This window comes from Lygodium microphyllum, chromosome 28, assembly GCF_053477565.2.
Source record: "Lygodium microphyllum isolate KBCC chromosome 28, Lygodium_microphyllum_v1.1.10, whole genome shotgun sequence".
In the NCBI taxonomy this organism is placed as follows: Eukaryota; Viridiplantae; Streptophyta; class Polypodiopsida; order Schizaeales; family Lygodiaceae; genus Lygodium; species Lygodium microphyllum.
This window is the reverse complement of record NC_141162.1, coordinates 55286876-55309601: the sequence shown is the minus strand read 5'-3', so window position 1 is coordinate 55309601 and position 22726 is coordinate 55286876. Positions and strand designations below refer to the sequence as shown.

The 22726-nt window shown below is 40.2% G+C and overlaps 1 protein-coding gene across 27 annotated transcripts in view; it reads right to left on the bottom strand.

Moving 5' to 3' along the window:
• Positions 1 to 21922, bottom strand: part of LOC148011461 (uncharacterized) — a 79443-nt gene extending 57521 nt beyond the window's left edge. For 8 of the 27 annotated variants that reach the window (XR_015689316.1, XR_015689317.1, XR_015689318.1 and 5 more), the window contains exons 1-3: positions 21677 to 21922; positions 18648 to 18740; positions 18137 to 18229 (exon numbers count right to left, since the gene is read on the bottom strand). Coding sequence is in view for 12 of the 27 variants with exons in the window: in XM_087670185.1 (XP_087526311.1) it covers positions 18137 to 18229; positions 18648 to 18740; positions 21677 to 21746 (256 nt within the window). In the remaining 15 variants the exon portion in view is untranslated. Of the gene's footprint in view, positions 1 to 17623; positions 18049 to 18136; positions 18230 to 18374; positions 18464 to 18647; positions 18741 to 18834; positions 19210 to 19948; positions 21508 to 21676 lie in introns of those variants that run through there. The other 19 variants (XR_015689304.1, XR_015689312.1, XR_015689307.1 and 16 more) reach the window with 17 other exon arrangements.
• Positions 21923 to 22726: the final 804 nt, after the last annotated feature.

Below are 22726 nucleotides of genomic sequence, written 5' to 3'. Positions count from 1 at the left end.
TGCCTTCCAAATAGATGCAAAGCAATAGAGGGAACCGCCTAGTATACCTGGAAACGATGTGGCGCTCAAATCGTTCAGCACTTCAACAGTCTCCCTACTGCTCTCTCTCTCTCTCTCTCGTTGGCTCTCAAGCTCACTCTCTTCTCAGAAGGTAGGATGTCAAATGCGGTCTATCCTGGTTCCCTCGGCCTCTTATTGCCCCATCCCAGCCTGCTGTAACCTCAGAAGTTAATTCCTCATACTCTTCCAACGAGAAATCTGAACCTATGTCCCTATTTCCCTATTTCAGCGTGTTATACAACAACAAAAAACCCTACTATTTGCTTCTTTTTCTTTGTTTTTTACTACCCTAAATGCATACAAATCACAAAGCAATCACCTACACTACTTCAACATGCTTTTCCAAATCCAAAAAACCAAAAACCTGCTTGCTAAGGAGATTGAATACCTCTTCAAACTCCCTCACTTCCTACCTATCTACCTCAACCACCAATTCGGGGAAAACCCTACTTCAATGCTGAATTCGAAGCGCGCAAGCGCTCAAGGCTTGAATCTGTTTGTCTCGGCAACAGAACCAAAATGTGCGAGCTTTCGCTCAACCGCCAAGACCCACGGACCGCCTATTGTTTCAAGCGTTCCAAGCCGAGCACTAATGGCTACCTCTCACATAGTCGATACGCCATCCATATCTACGGGTGTAGTGAGCTTACCTCCATGCCGATCGAGTTACCTCCTCTCCCGCGGACTCCGGTAGATCCACGATTCAAGTGCAAGCTTCAAGCAAGCTCCATCCTAAAGCTCCACGCTCCAAGCTCCATCACCGCGAGCAATACAAGAGAAGAGAAGAGAAGAGAAGAAGAGAGGAGAAGATGGAGAGCTTCTCCTCCCCGGTCCCTCACCCTCACACACTCACTCCCTCATACTCTCACACTCCCTCTCTCAAGCACAAGCTCAAGCTAGCAAGAAGAAGAAGAAGAAGAAGAAGAAGAAGAGAAGAGCCACTTTTGGCAACACACAAGAATGAGCTTCTCATTCACTTTTCAACTTTATATACAAAACCCTAAATCCCTTTTGGGTGGTCATCCCCTTATCCCCTTTTTTATATGGCCCTTTTTCCCATTGTCCTTCTATCTTCCTAGCTTCTTTTCCACTGCCCGTCTACATCTACAAATTGCACGGGTGAGAGCCCGGCGCTCCTTAAATTAAATCATGATGCGCTTGTGCTTTTTACAAAAGTATTGACTTACACTTTTTCTTGTGCGTATTTTTTCCTTATTTAGGCATTTTTTGCGCTTCTTGTGTTTCCATATTTTTCTTGGCGCGCCTTCGTCTTCCGTTAAATCATGATGCGCTTGTGCTTTTTACAAAAGTATTGACTTACACTTTTTCTTGTGCGTATTTTTTCCTTATTTAGGCATTTTTTGCGCTTCTTGTGTTTCCATATTTTTCTTGGCGCGCCTTCGTCTTCCGTTTCACTTTGCCTTGGCCTTTGTTTTCTACTTTAGCTTTTTCCAATTTTCTACCTTTGTTTGTTTGAGGGTTAACAACGCCTGTCCTTTTCAGGGGTCTTGTTAATTTAATGTGCAAGTGGGTGATTCCATAGCGAGTGATTCTGCAAAATACATATTTAAATTAATGGACATTTATGAGTTTAGAGTGCGGACTCGTAATAAATTAAGGTTATGATTGAGTTTTAATCAATTTATTTATTTTGTAGCTGAAGACTGCTAGGTATTCACTTTTGTCATTTTAATTTTATTATTTTCTAACAATTGTAAATGCTTCAGTTGATGTGTAGAGCACGCAGCGGTGGTGTTGGGAAGCATTGAGCGATAGTGTGTATTCAAGCTATTTGGAAGAAATTATCATTTTTAATTGGCACACATCTTAGGCGTGGCGCCAATATTTATTTTGATGCACTTAATTTATTAAAGCGAGTGACATTTATTTATTATTTTGTATACACATGGGCGTATGATTTAAATATTTGCTATTGGACATTGTATTTGGACACAGTCCGACTCTTTGGACGTCCAATCGCTTTAATTCTTTAGTGGGACAAAAGCAAACACAAAAGCTAAAGTGTGCTAATTGTAAATTGGACTATTTTTTGAGCTTGGAGATGAATAATATATCAAATACATGCTTTGTGGAGCGCTCACACAAGGCATGGGGGGAGATTGTACCCAATTAGTCTTTTGCTTCATGTCATGCAAGTCTTCTCTCTTATTTTTTGTGCAAAACTAGATTTCTTTTGTTCTTGGGGACCTTTCGGCGCTCACTACATACGCATACAGCATTCGATCTGTGCGGCACCAGAACTATAAGACGAACAATTTTCAAACTAATTCTTTTTTCAAAGTCATCAATGTCAATCATGTTAGGTTTAGTCAAATGTCAATTTGCTAAGTGCTTTGGAAGACCCACCACTAATATTTATATTCAAAGAAACATTCAGCAAGAATTGTAGGATTTGGAAGAGACTTTCGAGGATGGAAATTTTGTTAATGTACTAAGGATGGAAACTTTGTCACCCAAAACTCGCCATGGCATACCGTGTTTCTTTTTAGCATGTTTCCATAAGTATCCATCTTTTAAAAAAAATCCATATGCTTTCCTCTTGATTTTCTTAAACTCCTCATCTGACCATTCATCTCTCTTTGTTAATGTACTGAGGTATTGACCAATTCTCAACCACTCTCCTGCATATTTGTCTTCTAGAAACACTTCTACACAAGATGCAAAACATCTAAAGTGTCTTTTCTTTGTTGTCCAAGCTTCTGTTAATGCTGTAGCAACACTTTGCATTGCTAAATTCACTCTTGCAACATCATTTTTAGCCATAAGAAAGTCATCTTCTTCCTCCTCCATCATCCCATCTTCATTCTCATAACGTGCTCGACATAACATGTCTGCCACTAGGTTATCTCTTCCTGCAATGTGCTGAAATTTAGGGTTCAAAGATTTGATGTATGCAATCCATCGGAGCATAGCAATGTCCGGAGTAGTAAAACTAGTAATCATACCCAATACCGGCATACAATCGGTATCAATGACTACATGATCACCCATAAAATACTCCTTATCACATTTAAGGACTGTCACAATTCCCCATAATTCTCTTTTAACCTATGGATATCTTCTCTATCATTCAGTCAGTACTTTAGCACCAGAATGAATTGCATATCTTTGACCTTCCTCATCATCTTTCCCTATTGCCCATCCAATCACGATTGGGCTTGTATCAACATTAATAATGAGAGGCTTTCCATGTGAATAGTCAGGCTTTCTCAATGTGGGAGCAGATTTTAAGAGTTGCTTCAATTTCTTCATTGCTTTCTAATGCTTCCTTTCCCAATGAAATTTCTTATCTTTCCTTAGAAGTTGATAAAGAGCATCGGCTTCATGCACAAAGTGAGGAATCCATATCAAATAGAATACACATGCACCCCAGAATCTATGCACCTTTGATACATTCGTGCATACATCTTGCATTCTATCAATCCCATCTATTTTTGCTGGTGATGGTATTCGCCCATAAGGCCCACACATATACCCAACAATCAAAACCTCTTCAACTCCAAAGACAGACTTTTGTCCAGAAAGAGTTAAATGCACCTCTTCTAGACGTATCAAAATCTTCTCACAATCCACAATATGGTTTGCAACAAACTGTCTGTATCCATGACCATCCATCTCTTCATTCTTTTCATCTATTGCACACCCTTTGATTGGAACATCATCCAACAAGAGCATAGTCAATTGTGGTATAGAATCCTTGAGTACCCTATTCATAGCATTTGCCATGTGTGCCATTGAGTTTGTTGCACTCTATGGGAGAGTACACATCCATACTAACCCCAAAGGAGTCTTCATGGTTGTGATATCCCTGCTTTCAATTGCAAGCTGAAACCGATCATAACTCGAGTAAAGATCACCCAAAGAATAGATCACTTTGCTTGCAAAAGCCTCTGCAAATTCATCAACCATAGGACCTGTACCCACATTTCTTATGGTTAATTTATAGACCGGTTGCATCTCTTGAATAAATCTCAAAGCCCCAATCTTTTTTAGGACAGTAAACCAATGATTTGAGTATGGGGCTGAAGAAGGCTCTAAGATCTTCATGTGAATCTTTTAATTTAGCAAATCAATTAGCTTTAGCAAGTAAGCTTTAGGCACTGGAATAGGCCTCAAGTTCCATGGTACATGTGGCACCATAAATATGACCATAGGAGAGACAACATTTGGATCCACACAACATATTTCACTTGGCTGAAATGCGAATGCCTTTCCATGTCTAGCCAATATCCGCATAAAACAGTCTCTCTCAGCAGGCAAAAGAAACCCTTCTGCACCAATTTTCAATTCTTGTAATGTTTCAGATGTAAACTAATGACCTATATCTTTAGGATCCTGCAAGCTTGGCCACCTTAACACTTTTTCATACATAACCCTCACTCTCTAGTGGAAGTGGCAAAGAAATTGGTTTCACCTTTTTGTCAACTGTCTTATACTTTGTCTCCACAAGTGCTTCAGCCCATTGTAATCCTTCCTACTGAGAAAACAATGCTATAACATCATACATATCCAAAGAACATACTGATAACACTTTGTTTTCAGCCTCATTTTCTGTATGTATAGTTGTTGAAATTTCAGCCATAGTGTCAGTAATATTCAGCCCATAAAAGATGCCTGAAATGCCATCATTTTCAACTAACAACCCCAATACTCTCAGTTCTTTAGTAGCTCGTTTCATAGATATGCGTTCAGCCCTGCACATAGCTTCCATAGGCTTAAACCAACATGAACTGTTTGCTATAAACTAAGAATTACCAATAGTTAATACATGCTTCATTTCATCATGAGGCGAGTACACCCACTGAACAGCACTACTCTAGCCCTGCATTATAGCAGTGCTTAATGAAAATCCAGGTCTTTGAATTCCCTTACATTTGGAGCCAAAGGAGACTCTCAAAGCGTATCTCGATTTCTAGGATGATTAACACAAACATTAAGAAATTGGTCTGCTTTCCTCCCATCCTTGTTTCTAACTCTTGCATAAGCAGAACCATCATCAAGCACCTTTGTTTCCATACGCACTCCTATAACATAGGGCTATCCCAAAATCACTACATATGAGGAATTATCTTGCACAAAGAAGTGTTACTCTTCTTGTACATCACCAATTGTCACTTTTACATTAGGATATGGAGCATAAATCTCTCCTGAAGAATTATTTGTACACCATTTTCATACAATCCACACTCAATGACATTTATCTCAAACCAATGGTCAAGTAAAGCAACACAATGAGTTTCACATTCCCCTATTTTCACTACCATTTCAGTGGTAGCTCTAGCCCAATGATTCCTTGTGTAGTGACTTCGAGGAATAAATCCTAGAGTCTCTTCTCCATATTGTTGCATTTGCCTTACTCCACCATGCATATTGCTACAAGACAATTCATTTTCAACCACTTTCTTCTCTTTTTCACATGTTGTCCACTAATTAGTAGCATCCTGCATAGACAATCATGTACTTACTTCATGCTCATATTCAGCCGGAATACCCAACAAACTAGTTTCCTCTTCAAATTGCAGCAATGCACTAGTGGTATCACCAAGAGACTGACGCTTCCTTTTAATTATGTCAATGATCTCATCATAAAATTCTTGCTTGGCAATGCCAAACACCTCTCCCAAGGTGAATTCCACCCGACTGTTTAAGATCCGTTCTTCAAGAACCTTCTTAAGATCAGTGGTGGCTGTCTCAATGTTAGATTGCAACTTATATCCTAGCTGCTTGCCCTTCTTTTTGCCCTTTTGTTTGTTATTTTGTTTTTGCTCGTGATTGACCTCTTCGATAACATGCTCGGGAGGTGGTTGATTTGCAGCTTTAGGCTGATCCACACTTCTTCTTGTCATTATTTTAGATGTCCTTGCAATACCTTCATCTCTTTTTCATTTTTCTTCCATAAGTACATTTGTGTTTTGTACCTTTGCTAAATATGCATACACTGAATATGCATCTACCGGTGATTCCCAACCAGTTATGCCACGAATGTCTTGCCCTGCATGAGACATTTCACTATTAGTGACCTCTCTCTTTTCACTAGCATGTAAAGGATGTGTTCATATTTTAGCCTTTGGACCAACCATTACTTGGCCATGCATTCTATCCAACTGTAGACCAAAAGTAGAAGCATGTACCACTGCATAAGCATTTCGGATAGCCAAGTCTTCCAACAACTTCTACATACCTCCCTTTCCAAAATTCGAAGCAAGAGGCAATCCCATTTCTTGTGCATGGATCTTTCCATCTTTCCAAAAGATGAGATGTCATGCCAAGGCCTCGTGATAGGCGGCACAATCCTTTCTCTCCTACCGCAAACTGTCACACCACATACATCTTTTTCCTAGCTTAGGGGCTACTACATATATACTTTTCTCTTGTCTTTTTTCGTCCAATTTTGCAACCTTCAATTGAAGATCCCACATGCCTTTGACCAATTCATCTAAGACATCTTTCTTAACAGAGGGAACAATAGCAAGTACAACCATAGGGTTAGCCACAAGGGTAGGTGGCTTATTGGATACTTCAATTATCTTGCCCGTAACAATGGGCAAGCTAGAGACATGCAATCTTTCTCTTCTTCTATGCTTCTTCACAAGTACAGTAACAATTTCCTTGACATGTCACCACTCTATTTTCAAACTAGTCTCTGTAGTCTGATCCTCCAGCAAATCATCAAGCTTCTCTTGAAGCTCAGGATCAGCTGCCTATAGAAACAATTCAATTTTCTAACTTGCAAGAGCTTGTTGTTCTGCAAGATCCAACCACTCAAATCTACTTTCAAATTCTCTTAACAATTCTATAGCCACAAGACCCTTATTGGGTTGTAAAACCCACTCTTGAAAAGTCTTGTGCGTAATCAAACTGGTGCCCTCAATGTAAAATTCTTCCCTGAGTGTCTTCTTGAAGGCTACCCAATTAGCATCCTACAAGTATAATTTAGTAATCCGTTCTTTCAGTTTATGAACAGTAATGCATACAAAATATTGGCTTCATGCAGATTGAGCCACCCCAAAGAATTCCATCTTCTGAGCATAGGTATGTACATATGCAGATACATTCCTACCATTAAATAACTTCACCTCACGCTCAACTACTTGCAAAGCATTCATCGCAACACTTTCTGTTTGAGCTGAAGCTTGCATCACCTGTTGTTGTTGTTGTATCTGAATAAGCATATTCATATTTTGCACCAATTGTTGCAAAACATCACTGGAGATTGTATTCAAAGATTCTCCCATCTTGTCTTTCCTTCTAGAACCTAGAGGCTTAATTAAGGAAGCTACTTTTACATGTCACACATAAATGTGATAGGGATAATTAGATAATTAAAGTACACCTATTGAGGGAAGCGGGTGGGCGGAACCCCTGACGGGTCTATCCTACGGTAGGGTGGTCCTGGAGAACTGCATCATTCAACCTTTAGGCAATGCAGATTAATACCCAAATTCATACCATTTTTGGGGACCAGAATGAGATTATGCCCTAGGGGCAAAGAGGTGGAGTGATGCATCCCTCTCATTTCTACTTCCCCTTGAACCAAGTGGGGGGTATGGACTTGCTTTGGATTGGGTAACTCCACATAACATAGAATGACTAGGAAACCTTGACCACTAGGGACTCGAGTTTCAGGTCGATCCTAGTGGGTTCGGCCACAAACATTCCGTTGCGAGGCGGACTTGGGAAACCCTAGGTGACAAACCCCATGGCATTCCGTGGGAGTGCCAGGCGGTGTCACTTAGATTCATTTCTCGATGGACTGCCAAAACATGCTTGGACAAACAATATATGGGCACGTCACAGTTGGTATCATAGCCGAACAACAACTAAAACAATTAGAAAAAAATTAAGAAGAGTGAGGCGATGTTTTCATTAGAAAATGTTTTTTTTAACTCACTTATGGATTGCTACCGCTTCTAGACTTACGAGGCATGGAGCAAGTTCCTCCTATTTCTTATCATGTTCAGGACAGTTATGAACTCTTCAAGCTATCGCAGATGGTTTGACATGATTGGGATCCTCTATCGGCTCTACAACCCCTTACCGTTGTATGTGGAAAGGTGTTGGACTTGGAGCGTGGGATACTGCTAGATAGATGCCAACTGACTCGCCTATCTTGAAAACAATATGAAGAGGTTAAAGTGGTTGGAAGAATTCAAGATTATCAAGTTATTCAACTTCCATGAGGCTCGTGTGAACATGACCCTACATATCAGACACAGGCAAGTAGATCAGAACCGCAACATCTACGATGAGGTGGTTAAAATTTTACAGCGGATAGAATTAAAGTAGTGGGGTGACACGAATGTCATGGCTATCAAAAACAAGGATTTCTTGAACTTCCCATGACTTATCGCTTCTTGAGAATCCATTTCCCCAATCCATACTACTATTCTGTCCCTGTAGCCGAATCCAATAGGGAATTATTAACCTAGTGTTAATGTAACTTCTAAAAAGAAAATTATCTCAGCCAAACCCTATCTAATCCGGAATAATTGTACTTGAGGCTTACGCTTCCCTATGGTTTATTAAGATTTTTATGTTCATTCGAATGGTTGCATAGTAGCTATGGAAAATATGTGCGCATTGATTTAAGTTGTATAGAGATACGTAAATGCAATCCTAACACAGGAAGTTTAAATTGATAACTAGATACAACCCTAAGTGCAGACCCAGAATCATGTTTCCACACTAAGCCCAACAGAGACACAAGAGAAGAAGTTTATTCTCAAACAAATTACACCACTAAAATTTGATAGAAAAGAGAAGACTGTTGAAGCTTATACCGAAATATGGATTGAATCCATGGATGACTATTTTAGTGCAGCCGAAACAACACTTGTGAACCAAGCCATGATTACCAAGCTCAAGCTCATCGACGAAGCTAGGCTGTGGTGGAAGCAATGGTATAAAGACCAAGTAGTCACTGAAAGCACAATAACTTGAGAAAAACTAAACGAAGCCCTGCAGGGAAGGTATATGCCACCTATGTATAGAACTCAAAAGATGAATGAGTTCTTTAAGTTGAGATAGTTGGGCCTGTCTCTGGAGGCATACTACTCGAAATTTGTTTCCTTGCTGAAATATGCGCCGACAATGAGTATCCCCAAACAAGTCTCAAAGTTTTGTGATGGGCTGAATCCACCATTAAACACTCGGTTGGAATCAATGCGTCTTTAAGATTTGCAAGATGCATTGATAAGAGCAAGACCTATTGCCCAAGAAGTCCACCAGCCAAAGTCCAGACCTTGGGCTTACAGAGACCAAAATCCAGGGATCTCAAAAGCTCAAGTTAAAAGGGCGTAAGGACAGAGTCAAGGCCAACATAAGAAGTCGAGAGCAAATGCAATCAGTGACTTTGTTTCCACTCAAAGAAGTGATCAAAGCCTGCATTGCTTTCAATGCAATGAATCTGGACACTTCAAAAGGGAATGTCCCAAACTTGGCGAAGACCACCGTCAAGGGAAATTTGGAGGCCAAGCTAGGGCTACCCATGGCCGTGGTCTTGCAGTATTGGGAAGGGAAAAAACTTCCAATATTACCACTAAATGATTCGATGAAGAAGAAGATCCGTGCATGGGAACCGAGATTGAGAGGGCAACCGTTCATGCCTCTCTCCACAAGAAGGGGCCGAACCACCAATTCTCAGTGATTCAAATGCCATTGGACCACCAGGGTAAGAAATCCAAAACCTTGATTGATTGCGGCAGTACTCTTTCCTTCATTTCACCAACCTGTGCAAGAAGGTTAGGAATAATCACTTTAGCTGCACCCACTTTGCTTGTCCAACTAGCAAATGGGAGAAATCACTTGCACTAGACAAACTGCTAAGGTGGAATTCCTACTCAGAAACGAGCCCACACCTGTTAAGTTCAGAGAGTAATGAATCTAAGAGTCCATGAATGCCTACTCGAGATGGATTGGCTAATCCCCAATGATGCTCACATTCATTGTGGAAAGGGTCAAGTCTCCTTTCAGAATCCTAAGGGTGAGCTAGTTACAACACAAGGAGAAGCAGGTAAACCAAAGATCCAGCTAGCTAAGGCAACGCGAATAGTTCAAGGAATAAGAAAGGGATTACCAATCTACTTGATCAAGCTAAAAAAACCGAATAATGTAAAGGACACCAATGAAGAACCATCGTGGTTAAAGGAATATGTGGATGTGTTCCCAAAAGAATTGACTGAATTAGCACCGCCTATGGAAGTGGATCATGAGATTAGGCTAATTCCAGGAGCTGCACTTGTTGCGAAAAGTCCCTTCAAGATGTCCATTCCTATAGCCATTGTGTTAAAGGAACAACTCAAACAACTACTGGACCAAGGGTACATACGCCCCAACAGTTTTCCTTTGGGGACTTTAGTCTTGTTTCAAAAGAAGAAGGATGGTATACTTCGACTTTGCATGGATTATAGAGGCCTCGATCAAGTAACCATCAAGAATAAGTACTCCATCCCAAGGATAGATGAGTTACTCGATCGATTGCAGGGAGCAAAAATCTTCTCCAAGATTGATTTGAGGTCAGGACATTATCAAATCTGTGTCAAGGATGAGGATATTCTGAAGATGGCATTCAATACTAGATATGGTCATTTTGAATTCACATTAATGTATTTTGGATTGAGTAATGCCCTTGCCACCTTTAACAAGATAATGTAGGACATTTTTAGACCATACCTCGATGATTTCGTACTTGTCTTCTTTTATGAAACCTTGGTTTATTCCAAGGAAGAGGCGGATCATGAATCCTAAGTTCGTATCGTGCTTGAGACCATGAGGACTCATAAGCTCTATGCTAAGAAGAAAAAGTGTGCCTTCCTCAAAAGGAAAATTGAATATCTTGGATTTATTGTGTCAAATGAAGGAATTCTGTAGACCCTACCAAGGTTAAGGATGTCTAAGAGTGGTCTCCACTAGCTACTATTAAAGAATTGCATAGCTTTCTTTGATTAACATGTTGGTACATGATCTTCATTAAGGATTATACTTTAATCGCAACACCCCTCACACAATTTTTTTGAAAAAGCAAGTTGCCATAGTGTGGACGCCCTCTGAACAAGCAAGTTTTGATCAAATCAAGAATAGCTTGGTGACAGCACCAATTTTGAAGCTCCCTGACTTAAGTAAGAAATTTGAAGTTGTCATGGATGCTAGCTCACTTGCACTGGGCTATGTACTAATGCAAGAAGGTCATCCCATAGCCTATTCCTCGCGGAAGCTAAAAGCCCATGAAAAGAATTATGCCACCCATGACCTGGAGTTGCTAGCAGTGAATCATACCCTCAAACTTTGGTGACATTACTTGCTTGGTAACAAGTTTTCTTTGGTCACGGACCATAGGAACCTTAAATAGAACTTCACCCAAACTGACCTCAATATGAGGCAACGTCGTTGGATAGAAGTTCTGCAGGAGTATGAATTTGAGATTAGGTATCAATCCGATAAAGAGAATGTGGTCGTTGACACCCTAAGTCGCAAGGCGTTCCTCAACTCTCTTATCATGGAGAAACCCTCAATGGCCTAATCATTGGAAACTATGGTGTCAATGCCTAGCAACCCTATTCTTGAACTAGCCAAGGAAGAAGCTATCCATGATCCAGAATATCTGGAGATGATAAAGGAAACTTTGGCAAATGATCAAAACCCTAGACTTAAGATCAAATATCAAGAATTCTCCGTCAATGAGGGACTTGTCAATTTTACGACAAGATTATGCATATCCTCGAGCAAGAAACTCAAATGGAGAATACTTTGAGAAGCACATGACTCCCCCTTTTTAGGCCATCCCGGATATGTCAAGACCCTCAACATGGCCAAGAAGAGCTGCTATTGGGGAAGGCTTAAGGGAGACGTACTCAAATATATCATGGAATGTTTGTCTTGCCAACGTATTAAGGCAGCACATGTCAAGATGCCTGGGAGCTACAACCTCTCGACATTTCCCAAATGAAGTGAGAATTCATCAGCATGGACTTTGTTGTTGGGCCACCCTCAGTGCAAGGAGGCTACAACTCAATTATGGTTATAGTAGACATGCTCACCAAGGTTGCCACCTCATTCCAATCAAGAAAAATTATAAAGCTTCAGATATTGTCAGGCCGTTCATCAAGGAAATATTCAGACACCATGGGTTGCCTAGAAGGATCATTAGTGACCACGACTCCCTCTTCACATCTCACTTTTGGAGAGGGATATTTGGGGCCATTGGAATCCAACTCTATTTCAGCATTGCCTATCACCCTCAAACTGATGGCCAAACATAGAGGGTCAATTAAGTCATTGAAGATATCCTTAGAGCTTATTGTTGTCACGAACCCAGGAATTGGATCAAATATCTACCATTGGTAGAGTTCGCTTATAATGCTTCCTACCAACAAAGCATTCAAATGACACCTTTTCAAGCATTGTATGGGCATGATTGCCATACCCCATTGAACTTTTCAGATCCTACTTTAAGGGTAGAATCTTCTAGGGAAACACTCGAGGAAATGGATGAGCAGTTTAAGGCCATCAGATAAGACATTAGAGTTGCCAAGGATAGGCAGAAAGCCTATGCAGATCTAGATAGACAAGAGAGACTCTTCAATGAGGGAGACATGGTTTTTGTTCGTGTACGACCCAATAAGAGTTACTTATCATTGGGAGAATTTAAAAAAATTAGTCCAAGGTATTGCGGATCCTATAGGATCCTCAAATGCCTAGGGCCCAATGTCTATAAAATCCAACTCCATGAGAATGTAAAGGTTCACAATGTATTTCATGTTAGCCTACTAAAGAAATATGTATCCAATCCTAACCATGTACTCAATGATCAACAAATTCTAATGCCAAGCCAAGGAGTCCTTAAGCTCTAGCCATCTAGAATCGTAGACATTCCAGAAAGGAGATTGAGGAGTAGAATCCTCAAGGAGTACCTCATCCAGTGGAAGGACTTTCCAAAAGAAGATGCCACATGGATTGACGAGAGTACTCTCAACCAACAATACCCCCAATTCCTTTCGAGATGAGGATATCTTAATTCCTTAAGGGGGGAAGGATGTAATATTTCCCTTTTTTTTCCCCGCCTAGAATGTATTTTCCATTCCAACCCCTTTTTAATTAATGAAAAAAAATTAAGAAAAAAAGAATAAATGTCCCATTCCGCGAGCAGACGTACGTGGGTGTAGGGGAGCTCTAGGTAGTAGACGTAGGGGGGGCTGCTGTTTGATGACGTGGGGGCATGGGGGAAGCTCCAACTGGTGAGAACGAAGCGAGTGAGCTACTGTGGACGACGACACATCCACAAATGAGTTGTGGTAGCCCAACCACCTGGCCGCCTAGAAAGAGATGGGGGGGGGGGGAGCCTCCATACCTTACTAGCCCCCCCCCCCCGCCCCCAAATACTCTATAAAAGGGCCCTTGGACATTGAAAGGAGGAGGAGGAGGATCACTGCTATTTCCTACTATCCGACTAGTGAGAAAGCAAGAGAAAAGGGAGAGTGTGTGTGTGTGTGAGAAAAGAGGGAGAGAGAGTAAGGAGAGAGAGAGAGAGAGAGAGAGAGAGAGAGAGAGCGAGAGAGAGAGAGAGAGAGACATTCCCCTTGGAGGCTTCTGAGTTTCCCCTTTCTTGTTCCCCCTACTTGAGAGGGCTCTCATGGATGACTTGCTTCCACAAGGAGTCATCTCTCTTGTAACCTGGGTACATAGCTGTAAAGAAAAAGACGAGTTATATGATGCCTTCCAAGCGAAGCAAGGTCCAAATGAGCATGAATCCCACTTCAACCGATGGAGTTGCGGGTCAAGGAACTGTAACACTTGGTAACTAGGTATATCCCATAGATCCACCTTGATGGGAGCCCTTAGGAACATAGACTGACTTCATTGGGAAGGGAGAAGTATTCATGCAAAAATCTATGATAACTAACCACCATTTAGGTTGCATTATTTCAATCATGTAACTTGAAATTGTGTTTTATTGCACTTTGGCATGTTTTGAACGAATAACTTGCACAAAAGATTTTGCATTCATGGATACTGGAAATCAAGGACTTTATTGATTGTGTTTGTAGTGTTTTAGGTTATGCACTAGTATTGGCATGCTTGATAGGTAAAAGAAACTAAAAAAATGGTTTATTAGGATGATAAAGCATAGTCATTATTGAGCGAAAATCGTACTTTGTGCATTGCGAAATTTGTAAAATTAGAAAGATACAAGTGAAGGTGAATCAAGTCCATGAGAATCATGAGTTGCTATGATAACGGTTAAGTATGTTTAGGTCATTGCAATACTAAGCCAGGTATTAGACTCTTATAAACCTTTAAGAGGGAAGTAGCCCGCACTTGCATTAGGGCTAAAGATTTTGTGTTGCTCGCACAAAAGAAATATACAAGTCATTATTTAAAGATTTGCATATGTGCCTTGAAATGAATTCCCAAGAGTAGAACTCCGCATTGCATCATCGTCCTAAAAGAAGGACTTGCATCCAGATTGTGTGGTATCAAGGACGGTTTCAATTGTGCTGCTAGGGATTCATCTTAAAGATAGTTGTAAGTCGCGCATATGAAATGCAAAAATTGCTCAGGGCCATTCAATAAAATGAACCCTATATACGTAAGGATAGGGATGAACTTGACTTTTTTAGGGTTTAAAAGTGAGCCGAACTACTAGGAGGACCTCGAAACAAGCAAAACACTTATTGGTCTCGGTCCTACATCTGACCTCGATAAACTCAAAAAAACCTTGATGATATCACCCTTAACCATGACATAACTCAATTCTAATACAAGAAAAATTCGGGTGTCTTTTTTCGAAGACTAGAACCCTGGACTAAAGGCTAGCAAGCTAGGACAGCTACCATCTGCCGAGAACTATTGGATATAGATCCAATTGCATAATTACTCGCTCCTATCACGTAGGAGCGGGGTCGAAAAGAAGGTATTTCCTAACCCTCTGAGGATATTGGAAATTGCCGCCAAGGCAAGAAGGACAAACACGAAGTGTCAAAGATAGGGACCCCACCCTAGCAAATGTCCTGAGCACTCACGTGCACCATTGTTTGTGCTGGTAAATTTAGGAACACCACTTGTAAAAAGATTGTGTGACCCCAAACTCATAAAAGAAATGGCAATAATAAATTAGGTTGAACTTTTGGAGGACGTGCCAAACCACCCCCAGGTGGCCACCCACCCTAGCCAAGGGGGTTCTAAATAGTCGTGACAGAAACGTGGACCAAACCTACCACAAGAGGTCTCTCTGCGGGTTGGTTTGAATGTAGGAGGACGCTTAGATGCCAGGGGGACTCTAGCTGTGAATTCCCTGCCTCCGATTCCTACTCAAATGATATGTGTGAGTTGAGATAGATTCTTGAGGGCCCTTGTTATTAGTGCAAGGTGGAATCTTGGAGGAAATAAAGTGCATCCTCACGGTTTGCGGATATTGTTCCTTTTGAACAAGACTTGTATCTCCGATAAAATGCTATTACTAAGACTACTTCCAAGGAACCTATTGGAATTTGTTTTCGTGTCAGTGCCATAAGATTACATGAACGAACCGTGTTCCCTAAAAGGCTTAAATGTGATAGGGCTAATTAGATAACTAAAGTACACGTGTTGAGGGAAACGGGTGGACAGAACCCCCGACGGGTCTGTCTTATGGCACCTGTCCTACGACAAGGTGGCCCTAGAGAACTGGGAGGCTTCTCACAAGATTTTACCATCATTTGATATTTAGGCAACGTGGGTTAATACCTGAATTCATACTGTTTTTGGGGACTGGAATGGGATTATGTTGTACGGGTAGAGGGGTGGAGCGATGTATCCCTCTCATTTCTACTTCCCCTTGAACCAAGTGGGGTATGGACTTTCTTTGGATTGGGTAACTCCGCATAAAGTAGAATGACCGGGAAACCTTGACCACTAGGGACTTAAGTTTTAGATCGATCCTACTGGGTTCGGCTGCGAACATTTCGTTGCGAAGAGGCAGACTCAGGAAACCCTAGGCGACAAACCTCGTGACATTCTGTGGGAGTGTCGGGCGGTGTCACTTAGATTTGTTTCTCGATGGACTGCCAAAACGTGCTTAGATAGCCAATAGATGGGTATGTTACATCTAGAAGGCTAATGACTTATGTAGCATGCAAAAGAAACGTTTTTAATAGAAATAGCCTTCTACAATAGAAGTGTTAAAGTTTTATTAACTTTCAAAAGAAAATTAAAAGCAAAAACCAACCTTCAAAACCATCAAAATGCTTAAAAATTTGCACTTTTCAAAAGAAGCGCAAAAAAATAATACTTTTTCAAAAAAAAGCTAAATAAAATTTTACTTATCAAAAGAAGGATAGGTTTAAATGAAACCCTTAAATAAAATTCAATTAATTTTATAATTTATGTTGGTTGTCACTTACTTTGTAAGTCTTAAATTTTAATACTTAATATTTATTACTTAAAACTTAAGTCTTAAGACTTAAGTTTAAAATTTGGGCAATGGGACCTGACTCCCTCTTCTTTATTACCGAGAGGTTAGGTCCTAAACTTTAAAGGCTTAGAAAGGCTAATTAGTAATAGCCTATACTATATAGGAGTTAGGTAATAGGGCATTGGGCAGCACTGACTCGTGAGTATGCCAAATTCAAGGCTTGATAGTTGAGCAACGAGTGTTTCTAAATTCTCTAGAGTCTAGAAACTAGATAGTAGGCTCACCCACACACACACTCTCTCTCTCTCTCCCTCTATATATATATATATATATAGAGAGAGAAACTACTCTAGTCTCTTGAGTCTAAGAAGACTGGAGTCAGTCTCTCTATATATAGTTTCTCTATATAGAGAGAGAGAAACTACTCTAGTCTCTCGAGTCTCGAGTCTAAGAAGACTGGAGTCAGTCTCTCCCTCTTCAGCTTCAGAGTTGAGACAAATTCTTTCTTCTCTTCCGAGTCCTCACCTGGTGCCTCTAGAGTCTCGAGTCTTGGCTCTTCTCTCAGCTACTGCTGCTGCAAGGTGCATTACAAGGTGGCCTAGGCGGTGAGCACCAAGGCCCATGCGGATGCAGTGTGCACCAGGGCCCAATCAGGTGCCATCTGACATCTGTCATACCTGCTACACTTCGAAAGGTTGTTGCTGGGGTGGATGCTGTGGCCGTTGCCTACGGCTTGTGATCTGGCTTCTGGCCTTTGATCTAGCTATCGCTGCCACTGGTGGGTGCTAGCATAGCCCACGTCACCTTGTGCCCTATGCCCACAAGGAACTTTCAATCGATCCCCATATAGGAAAAAAAGAGAATTCCCCATGGAATTCCCTAGTTGAAAATATAAATAAGTGGGGAAAGTAAAAACTAGGGAAAATGGGACATTTCCTAGTGAGAATAAGTAGGGAATCACATAAGACCTTTCCTATGTAGGAAATATTTCCTACATAGGAAATATTTCCTACATAGGAAAATACAAAATTTTCTATGTAGGGAATAATTCCTATATAGGAAATATTTCATATATAGGAAAAATTTTCTAGAGGTGATTCCCTAGGTACTCTCACTAGGAAATCTCTCATTTTTCCTATTTTTTACATTCCCTACTTATATGTACTTTCAACTAGGGATTTCCGTGGAAATTCTCTTTTTTCCTTATCACTTTATCTACTTTGCCCTTCCTCTTAGACATGCTAATATCAAACAAGAAATTGCACAATAAATTTTTAACTAGAAAATTATATAGAGAATGTCATCATTTCTAAGTAAGAATCAATAGCATACATCTAATGATCAAAATAGATTAAACAAATTAAGACATCAACATCTACTTTTAGCAACCAAAAGAAAAACGAAAATAATTTTAAAGGAGCATAGAACTAAAAACTAATTAAGCAACATGTGTGTCTTGATTGTTTTATCCCTTAAATCTCCAATATGTTGCAAAGTAATAAATGTTTGTCTATCCTCTTCTCTAAATTTCAATATGGGTGGCCGATAGATATCATCATATGATGGTATCCGTATCACTCCTATTGATACTCAAGTGATCAAATATCATTAGTTAGTATAACCATTTCAAAAAATGACTCATTATCAACATAAGAAAGCTGGTAATACCTGATTCTTGGCTTGAAGAAGTGTTAAGGCAAGCAATCTCAATGTCTTCCTTTCTTGCATTGTCTCTTGTGTCATGTTTAGTAACTTGTTTACCTATATATATATAGAGTTAACCAAAGCTCACGATAATACAAGGTTATGAAAAATTTCAATAACACAAAAGAAAGTAATTAGATATTTTGTATCAATTTGGGTCACCAAATTTGTACAAGTTTTTATCCTTAAAGTTGGTACCTACATCTTGACTTGAAGAAACATTATTGCAAGTAACCTCCTGATCTCCCTTTCTTACATTACTTCTTTTCCCACCTTTTGTTGTTCTTTAATCTATATTTATATATATACACACAATTACTCAAAGTTTAAAAATATGAATAACTATGAACATTTTAAATTAGACAAAGAGACTAATTAAAGCTAGTTTATCTCAAAATGAATCACCTAATAAAGCAAGATGTAAAATATGTACAAATTTTAATTTTCAAAGTTTAGTAGAAATAAAGACATATACCTGTATCGTGATTTGAAGAGACATTAGGGCCAATGACCTCCTTAGCTTTCATTGTTCCATTATCTCTTGTACCATCATTTGTGATTTTGTTACCTTTATGTACACATAATAAACCAAAGTTTAGAAACATAAGAGACATTTGTAAAACATCAAAACACGCATTTGTAAAACATCAAAACACGCATACCTTTTTTGCCCTATTCTTTACACCATCTTATAGTGATAGTAAATTGAGCAGGTGAAAACAAGGAATTCATTGTTCATACTTTTACGGGCTCACCAACTTCTCCTTTTGGTTTGAAGCATCTTACAGACTTCCTGTTGAACAGTGCGCGAGGGAGACGAGGAACAGAGGAAAAGAGAAGAGAAGAGAGACACGAGACACCAGAAGTGGAACCCCAGAAGTGCATCAAGTGAGCACACATTAGCTGCAACATCAGCTCCTTAGCTAGAATAGATAAAACATCAAGTAGAATAGATTTGTCAGAAACCCAACCTGACGAGTCCCTGTCCTACTCTGTACTATGGCTCCAAGTGTACCAAATGTCTCCTGACCTGCAACCTATGAAATTCACCAGAGAGAGAAACGTATTAGAATTGTCAAACTAGTAATGATGCAACAATTATTTACATATATTGCAACTAAAAATCTGCCAATCTTCACCTCTACAGTGTAAAAAACACCATCAGTTGTTTAATTGATATATGATGAAGCATGTACACACTCTCAGCATTTCTCAAAGTTTATGGAAAGGAGGGAAAAAATGTGCAGAAAACATCTAATGACGCCAAAAACACAGAAACACATGAGATGGCCATTTCTATTTTCTATACACAAATATGGACATCATCATGCTACAATTGAGTATATCGGTAAACAAAATGATGATAGATTCGATAGTGATGCCCCTCGAATATCAATGTAGACATATCAATCTGCCACTAGACTATACACTATCATAATGCATCAAATGCCCTCATTTGATATGCTAGTTTATACAACTCAATTAAATAAAAAATACTAAACAGTTTGTTAGATCAATATAAGACATCAATCTGGATTACATAAAAGGGCTTACAGTTGATTTGAAAATTGAACTAAGACCACAAGCATGACATCAAAAGAGTAGACACATCCAGATTATGACCATGCTCTAAGGCTATGCAACTGATCCTTGAGACAATTTAGAAACTTGGTTGTAATATGCACACCTCCAAAACAAACGTAAAATTATAGAATGACTAAATTTCAAGACGAGCAGTTTGTATTTAAACTTTGAAGTTATTCACTGGCTTTTTACCTAAGATCCTGGACCGATGGATGGGTCATTGCCCCTTAAACCTTCAGCCAGCTCTGTGTATACCTCTTGCTTAGGGGTTGCGGCTAGAATACCAAAATAAGAGAACTCTACCACATCAACATCACACCATATGCCTCCAGCTGGTCCCTGAAATCATCCAAATGGGTATAACTATAATATTTCTGTGTCAGCTTGCCAACTTAGATAATGATTCAGCACTTTTACAGAACTGGACTTTTCTCCTTCACATTACTCATGGAAAACCAGGCAAGGAAACTTCTCTGAAAAAGGGACCATGAAGTTAAGCAAGAAGTCCACTACATTGAAACTAGTATTACCTGTGGATCTTTAGTTGACATCATAATGCTTCTCATGTACAGGCAATCTAGGCAGTTATTGCTTAAACTTGATCACAGAATTAGAGGCCATAAAACCACATGCCATGGGTTTTAGAGACAACTTCCTTCACCTCAAGATAAGTTGGAAGCCTCAGGCACTCTTGAAGCCATGCTTTATGAACCTTCCGAGCTACAAACACAATGATTGTAGGAGTACTTGTTAAATGCCCCTGCCTTCTGCGGAATCCCACGGCTGTTCCAAGGCTGACTCTGCGTAGGCGCTTGCTATGATATGCTCGGATAGTCATGAGATTCAGAAGTGTCAAAGCTTGCCTGCCATTGGGCACCCTTTCACTTATGTCTGAGTTTAGATCCTTTTGTAGACCAAAAAAGAAGCTTTTCCTTTCTTTTGCTCTAACATGAGGCCTATATGCAGGAGGCCATAGGAAATAAGCAGCACTACCTTCCGAATGGTGATGAGCACTAGATGCCAATGCTTGCAATGTAGGACCATCTTCTCCAGGAAGATGACTAGAGTTCCCAGATGACATGGAATAATCACGATCTAGTGCTGAACTCTCTGATACAGGTGAAGAGGAACAGCATACCCATGAATGATGAACCTTTGAGATGTCGATCTCCTCAAAAGGACTGCAAGAACAGCATTTGATGTCTCAAACAAAGGTAATTCAAGAAAACAGGTAATTCAAGAGAAGTAAATGCCAAAGAGGGTTTCCTTGTCATCTGCAGAAAGACCCGCCTTCTCGGCACATGTGATATTCGATGAATTGCGTCTGAATCGCCTCATATTTTTGGTTTTTTCTGTTTTGGGTTGTCCATCAAGAAGCCATGGTCATCATCAGGAAGACAGCAGGCCTCCTGTCCCTACCCTGCCTCCACACCCAGAACGTCAAGACTCATTCAATCCGGAGGATAGACAGCATCCTCTCGCAGAAGGGTTGGGGACAATCATGGAAGAGCCAAAGGCCTTGAGCCCTTACACCTCCATTGATGCTATGAAATCATCAGGAGAGAGAGCAGGTAATAATGATGATTACAAGAGTAAGAAGGCGCACAGCAATTTCGTGTCCCACGGCTACCTGCTGCCTCGCACAAGGGTGCCCACCATCTCAGGTCAGCTCTGTTCTCTCCTCGCCCTTGTCCTCGATCGCAAATTTCTATGTGTGCGTAATGTTTGCGCTGATGGTGGACATATCAAACCTAGCAGAGACATGAATGAGCTGGGTGTATTGGTGGATCTAATCGTGCGCAGCTTTAGGCTGTCGGAGAAGTATATGTCTTTCAATCACCTAGCGCCAAAGGTCTAGGACCGACTCTGAAAGCACTTCAAGAAGATGGCAACAGTGGAGAAATCAGTGAGATGCCCTACCTGTGCAAGACTTGAAGCTGCTGGAGTGGATTGGGGCAGTTGTTAAGGATGTTGAGCCTTGGTGCCGCATCACGCTGCAGAAGGTCCGGGCTCACTGCGGCATCGCCGGCAATGAGGTCGCCGATTGGCTTGCCAAGCAAGGGGCAACCCTTCCTGATAAGAACTCCGCAGGTTGTACTGCGTCTGCGGTGGGTCAGTACTCTAACTTTCTTGGAAGACCACCAAAACACATGTATTTTTGGATTGGAAGACCGTATGGATGCAAGGTGGAAATATATTTTCAAATGGAATGAAAAGGTTTTCCATTTTCTACACATTACACTTCTTGTGATCCAATTCACATGTTTAAAAATAGTGGAAGTCTCTTATGGGAGTACTTCATAGGGTTAAGGAACTTGGTGGCTGCTCACAAAGACCTACAGGATGTTAAGAGCATAGGAATAGTAGACATAGAGCATTATCTCAAAGCTTCATATTCTAAATACTCGCATGCACAATTTACATGGTACTATCAGTAAAGTAAAATTGGCTAAGTGACTTGAAGGCTCATGAGTGGTATAAGATTTGTCATGTATATATTCAAATATAAATCCAGAGTCACTTGCATTCATGGTGACTTGTCATTACTTCACCTTATTTTATTTTCTCTTGCTTTGCATTTTCAATATTTTCTACCAATTGGAATCATAGGGTTGCTAACCCTAGAGGCTTTCTTGATGATATGCAAGTTTAGATAACTTGTACAATGGATATCATAGAAGGAAATCCATAGAGCCTCCATAGATGCTACAAAGAAAAAAGCCACTGTAGTAGTCATGCTATTAAAGAAGTAATTTCCTATATCCATCCTCACCACTCAAGTACATCTATTGGTACATCTCATGGATGAGGTATTTATAACATATAGTATACAATAAATAGATATTCTTTATTAACACTTCACGAAGATACTGAAAAGATTTGCGTGACACAAAAGGCAAAGCTTGAGGGCTCCATGGTAAAAGGGTGGTTGATCCAAGAGTCATTCATTGAAAGATTATATTATGATCA